Below are 10,467 nucleotides of genomic sequence, written 5' to 3'. Positions count from 1 at the left end.
AGCCCCCGTGCAGGGTCCTCTGGGGGTGGGGAGGACCTCCAGCTCCCTGCGCACCCGCTCCGCCTGGTCCAGGAGGGGCTGCCACGGACAGAGGCCAAGGGATGGGTGGCCATGGGGGCCAGAGGGGATGTTGGGGGGACAGGGAGACACTGGGGGGGTGGGGCGTGTCGGAGGCACAGGGGAAACCAGGCGTGTTGAGGGTATGGGGCACGTAGAGGGCACAGGAGGACGTGGAGTGACATGGTTGGTACGGGGGGGTGTAGGGGACATTTAGAGACATGGGGAGACATGGAGGGACATAGGGAAATGTGGCAACATGGGGCATATGGGGAGATATAAGGAAATTTTGAAGAACATGGCGGACATTGTGGGGCACAGGGGACACGAAGGGACATTTGGGGATGCAAGGAACACAGAGACCTGGCAGTGGCCTCCTGGGAGTTAGTGCTGATCTCGATTTCCAGCCCGAAGGTGCGCTGGAGGGACTTGGGGACACAAAAGGAACCCTGTGGGATGTGAGGTGACACTGGGGGACATGAGGAGCTAGCAGCAGCCTCCTGGGAGTTGGTGGTGATCTCAATGGCCAGCTGGACACTGCACTGCGGGGCATGGTGGGTGCACTGGTCCATGGGCTCCACGCTCTAGATGTCGATGCTCGTCACCACCAGCCTGTTGGGGGCAAAGCAGAGCTGCTCCCACAGCCGCCTGCCCTCAGCAAAGCCAAACACGGCCGAGCAGATGAGACAGTTGGAGTTCTGGGGACAGCAGAGACATGTGAGACACTTGGGGACATCAAGGTTCCCTGGGGACATCAAGGACATCGGGGCACTGGGGACACAGGGCTCCATCAAAGCCAAGCGTGCCTGAGCAGATCAACCTCTGTGAGTTCCTGGGACATGAGGGACATGCAAGACACTTGGGAACATCAGGGACATCATGAGACATCAGGGACTCGAGACATCAGGATCCCCATGAGACCCAGGGTGACACAGAGCGGGGCATGGGGTGACCTAGGGCACCAGAGGGAGACACAGTTGAGGCGGGTGAAAGTGGAGAGACTGGCACGTGCCCGAGGGAACGTGTGTGGCTGATCACCATGCTCTGGGCCTGGCCATTCAGCCAGTCTTCAGTCCGCCTCACCGCTCATCCAGCCCAGACTTCATCAGCTTCTCTATGAGGATCTTGTGAAGACCGTGTTGAAGGCCTTCCTGAAGTCCAGGTAGACAATACCCACTGCTCTCCCCTCATCTAAAAACATGGTCGTTTCATCATAGACGTTTATCAGGTTGGTCAAGCATGGCTTCCCCTTGGTGAATTCATGCTTACTACTCCTGATGATCTCCTTGCCCTTCACATGCCGGGAAACGGTTTCCAAGGTGAGCTGCTCCATCACCTTCCCAGGGACTGAGGTGAGATTGAACGGCCTGTAGTTCCCTGGGTCCTTCTTGCCCTTCTGGAAGATGAGGGTGACCTTTCCAGTCTTCAGACACTTCTCCCCACCACCATGATTGATCAATGATCACACATGACATCAGCCAGCTCCTTCAGCACTCATAGCTGCATCCCACCAGGGCTCATGGACCTATACATTTGCTCAAGTATTCTTTAACCTGAACTTCTACCCAGGGTGCATCTTCCTCGCTCCAGACTTCCACTCTGGTCTCTGGAGCCCAGGAGCCCAGAGGGTGACTCGTACAGACTGAAGCCATGGACATCCTGCGACACTGGAGTCCCTGCACTGTCACTTGCTCCCCAGGGCCCTACCTCCCCATGACCAACTCTACACCCAGCACCAGTCTGTGACACACCATAACACATGAAGGACATGGGCCACATGCCAAGGACACACTGGTCCCCACATGCTCACCTACTTCTCGGAGCCCAGCACCACCAGCACTGGGCCCAGCACCAGCTGGCCACAGACATGCCAAGGACACACCAAGAAACACACAATGGCACAGGGATCACAGCAACGTCATGCTCCTCCCACAGCTCCTCAGCCTCCGTCAGCATGTAGGTCTGGCCTGTCACCACCCGCACCTGCACCCAGAGCCATCTCAGGGTGCTGCCAGGCTGGGATGGCCACTGGGGGGTTTGGGAGTGCTGGAAAGGGGGTGTCTGGGGGCAGTGGGAGGGGGCTTGAGGGGCAATAGGAGCACTTCAGTGGGGTTCAGGAGCCCTGGGAAGGGGTTTGGGGATACTGAGAGAGGGGCCAGAGGTTACTGGGAGCACTGGGAGCAGTTACGGAGGGTGTGTGGAGGCATTGGGAGAAGTATAAGGGATACCGGGAGCACTGGGATATGGTGGAGGGGTACTGGGAGTACTGGAAGAGTTTGGGGGAACTGGGATGAGGTTTGGAGGCACTGGGAGCAGGTATGTGGGATACTGGGAGCACAGGGATGAGGTGTGGGGGCACTGAGAGGGGGACTGGGAGACTGAGACTGTGAGGGCACTGGGAGGAGATACATGGAATACTGGGAGTGCTGGGAAGAAGGGGGGGGATACTGGGATAGGGTAAACAGTTACTGGGAGCACTGGGAGGGGCTATGGGGGGCACTAGGGGAATGGGGAGTACTGGCAGGGGAATGAAGGGCACCGGGAAGGGGTATGGGAGGCTATAGGTGCTTGCAGGATTATGGTGGGCTATAGGGGTTATGGGGAACCATGGGGGCTATGTGGCTTATGGGGAGCTATAGGGGGCTGTAGAGGGGCTGGGGAGCTATAGGGTTATGGGGGAGCTACGGGGGTCTGTGGGACGCTACAGAGGGCTGTGGGAGGGCTGCAGGGGATGCTGTGGAGGATTACAGGGGGCTATGAAGAGCTATAGGCGGCTACAGAGAAAGCTACAGAGGGCTGTATGGGAGCTCCGGAAGTCCATGGCAAGCTCCAGGGAACTGTGGGGGAGCTCCAGGGAGCAGCACCGGGGCTATGGGGAGCCACCGAGGGGCCATAAAGGAGCCATGAGAAGCTACAGGTGCCAGCAGGGAGCTGTAGGAGGCTACGAGGAGCTCCAGGGCAGCTCCAGGGAGCCGTGGTGGGCACCTTGCCAGTGTGGATGTCCCACACTGTCATGGTTTGATGTGGAGGGGGGGTGGTTCTGGTGGCAGGAGAGGGGTTTTGGTCCCTGCGACCTCCCCGGTTTTGGAACCGGGTTAGGCTTAGTTCTGGCCACCAGATCAGACTGCCATCCCCCTCGGGGCTGAGCCAATAGGGCGCCTCTGCGAATTGCCCTATTTAAGTCGGGACAAAGGAACCGGAAAAGGTGCTTCGCCCAGGATCGAGCAGAGAAGGGAGGAGGGCACTGCCCCCGCTCCCTGGCTCCCGGCCGGGCGGCTGCCTGCGTCGGGCCGGCGCCGCCCACGGAGAATGGCGGCGGCAGAGCCAGCTGGGGAACTCGGGGGCACCCCACTCCCGGGGTGCCCACTGGGCTGAGTTCACCTGGAGAGGACTGAGATCTGAGAGAAACAGCCGCATCGACAGCAGGTCAGTGAGGATGGAGCGGGAGGAGGTGCCGGAGCCGAGTTTCCCCTGCGGCTGATGGTGAGATGGCAGGCGGCCCCCCCTGCAACCAGGACGGCCTCGGTGGAGCAGAGACCCACTCGCAGCCCGTGGGGAGAAGATGCCTGAGCCCGAGGATGGTCGTGTTGGGACGCATGACAAGGCAGAGAGGCATCTGGAGTCTGCGTGACGACCCACGCCGGAGCGAGTGGCTACAGCTCCCTAAGTACCCGAGACTGTGGTAAAGCCCACACCGGAGCAATCTGTGGGGAAGGATTGTTTCCAGTGGGCTGGAATCACGCTGGAGAAGTTTGTGGATTTTTCCTCATGAGTAGGGGATCCACTGGAGCAGGGGAAAAGGGTGTAAGGACTCCTTCTCCTCTAAGAAAGAAGCAGCAGTAACAGCACGGAATGAACTGACCTGCACTCCCCCAGTCCCTGCCCCCTGTGCTGCTGGGGGGAGGAGGTAGAGCCGGGAGGAAAAGGAAAGGGGGGGGGGAGGTGTCGGTTTTAAGATCTGGTTTTGTTTCTTTCTGTCCTCTCGAGTAACTGGTTTTGTTTCCCTTTGTCATTCTAAGTAACCATTAATAAACTGTTTTGCTTTGAGAAAGCCCTGTCTGTTTTGCCCGGGACCATGGTTGGTGGGTGCTCCCTGTGTTCTTGTCTCAACCCTCAGTCCCTTTATTTTTTTTTCTCTCTTCTCTACTTTACTGGAGAAGGAGAGACTGTGTGAGTTTTAGTTGCTGGATCAGCCTAAAACCACGACACACACGTAGATGCCCTTGTTGTCAGCAAGGGCCATGGCCCGATGTCGCTCCAGCATGGCCACCTCGGCCGGAGGCACGTACTTGAGGGGGCCTCGGCCAGCCAGGGGTCACCTGCCCACCACATCACCTCCGTCCTGTCGTGGGAATGTGGGGATGGCACCAGTGGCCAGCCTGGGGATGCAGGGACCCCTACCATCCCCTGGGTGGGAACACGTGACAGGGACATTCCCCATGGCCCACTGCTGCCTGCTGGCCTGACATCATGGACCCCCTCCCCATGGTCCCTCAGCTTGGGTACAGTGCGGGAGGGACTCCTCCCTTGTCCCTCCGCTACCCACCTGGCTTGGGGACACAGAGATGAGGACAGGTGTCCCCCATGGCATCTCCTGGGATCTCTGTAATCCCCCAGGGGTCCCTCATGTACCTCAGCTGACCCCAGGTGCCCAAGCTGTCCACCATCACCTCCAACCACTCCTGGGTCCCCCCAGTTGTCCTCTTTGTCCCCAACCACTCCTGGTTGCCCCAGTCATCCCAGGCTCCCCAGAACCCCTCCAGTTTCTCCCAGGTGCCCCCGGGGAATCTTGAAACCCCAGGTGTCTCCTGGGCCACCTCACTGGTGTCCTTGATGGTCTGGAGTGTCTGGAGCAGCAGCCCCTCGTCCTCAGAGAGCACATAGACACCCTGGATGCCAGCTTGGAGCTGCTCGTCTGGCTGCAGAAAGAAGGACTTCTCCCCCTGGGGACGTGGGGACACATCACCAGCAGGACAGGAACGTGGCAAAGCCGTGGGGACGCGGGGCAGGGGGATGGGGACACAGTGGGACATGAAGTAGGGGCATGGGCATGTGGTGGGACAGGGGGGAAGGGCACTGGACATGGTGGGACACAGGGCAGGGACACGAGTGCATTAGGGTCCCTCAGGGATGTCTTGGGGTCCCTGTGAGCCACTTTCAAGATCTTCAGGGGTGTTTACAGTTATGTCAGGGCCAACTTCTGGTTCCTGGAGGCCACCCATGGGTTCCTATGGAAGCTTAGGGTCCCTCAGCAAGAATTCAGGGCTGATGTAGGTGTCTTGGGGTCCCTTGATACCACCTTTACGACCTTTGGGGATGCATATGGGTACGTCAGGGCCACCTGTGCTTCCTGGAGCCCTCAGGTCACCTTAAGGACTCTTGGGGACACTTCAAGGGTATGTTAGGATCTCTCGGGGATGCCTTATGGACTCTCAAGGACACCTCAGAGGTACAGCGGGGTCCCTTGAGGTCACCTCTGAGACTTCTGGGGACACCTATGCCTACATGAGGTTCCCTCAGAGCCACCCAGGTGTCCCTTGGGGCTACCCTTGGGTCCTGGGAGCCACACTGGGCTCTCTCGGGGCATCTTAGGATCCCTCAGTGACACAATAGCGGTACATCATGTACCTTAGGGTCCCTGGTGACCACCTTTGATACCTATGGGCACGCTAAGGCTACATTAGGTCCCTTGGGGCCACCTGCAGGTCCTCAAGGGCCACCCGTGGGTGTCCACCTTGACAACATGATGCTGGCCCAGCTGGGGCTGCCCATTGGGCCCCACGGGGTCGAGCACCACGCAGTACTGCTGGGGGCCCAATGTCGTCACCACCACCTCAGCCACCACCTCCTTGAACACCTCTGGGATGTAGGCCTCGCTCTGTGCCTGGGTCACCAGCCACTCCTCACCCGTGCGCCGCACCCGGCCATGCTCATCCTCAAAGGTCCATGTTGCCCGCAGATGCAGGGCTTTCTGCAGGGGGGGAACACACACAGGGACATGGTGAGTGATGGGACACCCAAACCTAGCCCTGAGGGACCTCATTGCCTGTGGGTGCAGGGGGACAGGGATGGGGTGGGTGGAGGGGGCACAACTCCCTGGAGGGTCCTTGTCACCCATGGGTGCAGTGAGGATGGGGACATGGTGGGTGGGGGGTAGGGAAGACAGGATCCTTTAAAAGGTCCTCATCACCTGTGGGTGCAGGTGGAACAGGGATGTGATGGACTGGGGAGTGATGGTATCCCACGTCCATCCTGGGGGGTCTTCATCACCCACGGGTACAAGGGAATGAGGACAAGGGACACCCAAACCAATGCCAAAGGCTCCTTGTAACCCATGAGTGCAAGAGAACTGACACACCCATCCTGGGCGTCCTTATCCCCTGTGGGTGCAGGGGGCACGGGACCCCCAAACCTATCCCAGGGGTGTCTTCATCACCCATGGGTGCAGCAGGAAAGGGGTCATGGTGGGCTGTGGGGGTATGGGAGGGTCTTCTTCACCCACTGAGGCAAGGGGAACAGGGACACCATGGGTGAAGGGGATGGGATCTCCTGGGGAGTCCTGGTCACTCATGGGTGCAGAGGCCTCAGGAATATGGTGGTTTGGAGGGATGCCCAGGCCCTCTGAAGGGTCCTTGTCACTTGTGGGCACAAAAGGTCAGGGTTGTCACGGATCAGGTGATCAGTGACACCACGAACGAAACAGGTTGTTGCCCTTCGCCCATCTTGGAGGGTTCCAGTCACCCATAGGTGCAGGGGAATCAGGGACACAGGACCCCAAACCCTGCCCAGAAGGGCCTCATCACCCATGGATACCAAGGAGGCGAGGGTTAGGATGCCCAATACCTTGTCAGTGAGGATGTAGGCGTCCACAACATCCACCACCTCCTCATAAACACCGGGTAGGTAGATGCCCACCTGCTTCACCAGCCACTCCTCACCTGGGAGCAGAGTGACGGGTGCTGGGGGAGCTGAGGACACCGGGGTGCTCGCAGAGGGGAAAGGACCTGGAGTCCCAGGGGTGCTGGGGTGGGATGTGGGTCATGAGGATGCTGGGGAATACGCAGCATGGGGTGCCACGGAGGTCATAGGGGTGCTGAGGGTGCTATAGATCTCAAGCATCCTACAGGTACTGGGGGCGAGGGGTTGTATGGGTGGGATGGCAGCCCTGAGGGTGCTGGGAAGTCTTAAGTAAGGGTGGGACGAGAGGATCCTAAGAGTGTTGGGATGGAAGTCCTAGAGAATACTGGTGATTCTGAGTGTCCTTCGGGTGCTGTGGCATAAGATGGAGTCCTGGGGTGCTGTGGGGTGGGATGAGATTTATGGGGGTGGGATGGATGGGTGAGTTGGGGATCCCAGGGGTGCTGGGGGGATCAAATAGGGATCCTGAGGATGATGTGGGGTGGGAGAGTGGTTATGGGGGATGGGATGGGATGGGATGGGATGGGATGGGATGGGATGGGATGGGAGTGCTGGGGATCCCAGGGGTGCTGTGCGGTGGGATGAGATTTATGGGGGTGGGATGGATGGGTGTGTTGGGGATCCCAGGGGTGCTGGGGGGATCAAACAGGGATCCTGAGGATGCTGTGGGGTGGGAGAGTGGTTATGGGGGATGGGATGGGAGTGCTGGGGATCCCAGGGGTGCTGTGGGGTTGGAAGGGGGTTATGGGGGGCGAGGTAGGAGTGCTTGGGATCCCAGGGGCACTGAGGGATGTGACAGGGGTCCTGGGGATGCTGCGGGGCAGGAAGGAGTTACTGGGGGTCCCAGGGGATGGGGATGCTGGAGGCCCCAGGGGTGCCGTCAGATGACATGGACACTCCCATGAGTGTCCCATGACACAGGGGTCCCATGGGTGCTGAGGGGTGGCACTGATGGTACAGAGTGATGTTGTGCCAGCTGACATCAAGGCTGCAGGAGGGCAGTGGGTGCTACCTGTGACGAGGCGGGTGCCGTTGCAGTCGAGGCACTCCTTGTGTGCTCATAGGTGGATGGCTTGGTTGTGCCTGATGACAGTGACCTGCAGAGTCTCAGCCACCTCCACACGGGGGATGCAGGTGCCTGCAGGCAGGTGGCACCGTCAGCCCACGGGTCCCCCAGTGTGTCCCCAAAAGGAGGTGCCCCTCCTGCTCACCAGGACCCTCGAAGAGCCACTCGTCTCCTGCCACGAACTTGTTCCCATCCTCATCCCTGAAGACCAGGAGGGCCTGCAGGCGCAGGGCAGTGTCAGCACCACCTGCAGTGGGGTGACACCCCGGGGATACATGGACGCAGGGCTGAGGAAGAATCCCCCAGGGACACGGGTGTTACAGCGGAGGTGTGGAGGCCATGGGGATGAGGGGTGCGGGGGCCACTTTGGGAGATGCCCTGGGGACACTCTGGGGATGCAAGGAGCATGGGGGGAGGTATGGGAGCCATGGGGGTCATTGCAGGGGATGTGGGGATGCATCTGGGAGGTCACCATGGGGTATGTGTGGACATGGGGGTCATGTCAATGCTAGGGGGGTTAGGGGGACGCAGGGCTGATGGTGAGGGACATGGGGGGTGAAGCCATGGGGACTGGGGCACAGGTTTTTGCTGTGGGGGATATGGGGAGAACCTGGGGATGAGGGGACACTATGGAGGAACAGAGGACACTGCAGGGACACCCTGGAGACAGGTAGACAGGTTCAGAGCAGGGACAGGGATGACACGCTGGGGGCTACAGGAGGCTGGGGAGTGGCGACAGGAGCAATGAGGGAGGTATAGGGAGCTACAGCAATTTCAACAAATTACACACACAAACATTTGAATAGTTTTTTGCATCTACAACAACATTGTCAACAGATATGGACTTACAAAGACTTCTTAGACATACACAACCTTTGCCAATATATGCAAGTAGTGTTTCAGCATTGTTGTTAGGACAAATTTCAAAATGACAAAGATTTTGGTCAGTGTCGAGACAGATGTCTTGAGCCTGGATGGTGTTACCTTCACAAATGAATCCTTGTTGCTCTTGCACAAGTAACCACATCTCCTATAACAAGGCAGTGGCCCTTCTCAACACAGTGGTCACTCCTTTGATGAGTCCCTTTATTTTCAGCCTGAGGAAAAAGCTGATGGAAGATGCTCTCAAGGCAGGCTTAAAGAGAAGGCTGGTAATCTTCAGGAAACACTTTTCCACCTGAAAAGAAATTTTGCAAGTGGATTTTGAAAGAGCTATTGCTGGGGAGGGGAAACACCTGATTACAATGCAATTGTGGAAATGAGACCTTTCTTTCTTAGGAGTGTAAAGTTTCCTGAAATGAATATCACACCAGGTTCTCTCCTGCAACGGATCATCCTAAGAAGACTTTACATAGGAATGCCTTTCAAATGACTTAGAAGCACTTTCCAGACCTTGGTGAATATGACAATTGCCTTTTACAAGTGTGGAAACCAAGACAGAAAGCAACAAGCAGAGGACTTCATGTCTTCATGGCACACCCAATTCTCAACAAGCTTCACCCTCCTCCAGTTCTGATGCAATTTCTCCTTTCTCCTAAATCTGGTTTTCCTGATTATTTCAGTGGCAGATCTTTGTTGAACCTCTTAATCTGCAGGAAATGACAGAAAATAGGTGGAACACAAGAAAGAGATCAATAATGGCTTTTGTGCTGGGTTTGTGTGAAGGGGCTCTGGTGGCGGGAGAGGGGATTTGCTCCCTGTGACTTCCCTGGTTTTGGAACCAGGTCAGACCTGGCTCTGGCCACCAGATCGGACCCTGATCCCCCTCGGGCTGGGGTTGAGCCAATCAGTGCCTCTGCGAATAGCCCTATTTAAGTTTTTCTATTTCTCTTCTCTGGGCTGCAGGGCGATAATGGTCTCCTAAATAACCGCCCACATCCCTGGCACTTGAGCTGGATGAATAAAGGATTCTTTTTTTTTTTTCCCACAAGTTTTTTCCTACATTGAAAATGCACATAATAAAAAATAAAAGCATCCAAGTTCACCTTGCAGACTTTATTAAATGACAAAGAACCCTTCTGACCCACTTCAAACCCATTCTGTCTCCTGCACAGCCAGCAGGCTGGTACCTGTGCTGCGTGCTGCCCGTGAACTGGAGGCAAAACCAGTCTCAGGCAGCTCAGACAAAGCCGACCTTGCAGGTGCCTCTTGCTTTGGATTGATGAGACTGATTGCAAATGGCTTCTGTGGAGACATTCACAACTATCTGAGATGAATCCCTCTTCTTGGTTCCTTCTGCTACCATGGGAAGCAAAACATTTCACATCCTATTGTGATTCATCATGTCCCAAGGTGGGTGACTACATGCTCACCACAGATCTCTCTCCCCTGACCACAGAAAAGGGCCTGAGATCAGATGCTAATTTAGGGATTAGATGTGAGTTTAAATCTTAATAAGTTTAAGTTCAGACCTAGAGATTTTGACC

At 57.1% G+C, this 10,467-nt stretch overlaps 1 protein-coding gene across 1 annotated transcript; it reads right to left on the bottom strand.

Moving 5' to 3' along the window:
* Window positions 1-641: 641 nt before the first annotated feature.
* On the bottom strand, window positions 642-8,318 carry LOC147526017 (major vault protein-like). Its single transcript, XM_086630595.1, is given in 11 exon segments — window positions 642-755; window positions 1,193-1,489; window positions 1,960-2,118; window positions 4,271-4,362; window positions 4,365-4,392; window positions 4,875-5,000; window positions 5,792-6,028; window positions 6,901-6,995; window positions 7,988-8,113; window positions 8,187-8,279; window positions 8,282-8,318. Coding segments are annotated over 11 exon segments (1,404 nt in total).
* Window positions 8,319-10,467: the final 2,149 nt, after the last annotated feature.

The sequence above is a fragment of the Tauraco erythrolophus genome, unplaced genomic scaffold (genome assembly GCF_009769465.1).
Source record: "Tauraco erythrolophus isolate bTauEry1 unplaced genomic scaffold, bTauEry1.pri scaffold_40_arrow_ctg1, whole genome shotgun sequence".
Lineage (NCBI taxonomy): Eukaryota > Metazoa > Chordata > Aves > Musophagiformes > Musophagidae > Tauraco > Tauraco erythrolophus.
The sequence above is the reverse complement of the archived record's forward strand: the minus strand, read 5'-3'. Positions and strand labels throughout refer to the sequence as shown.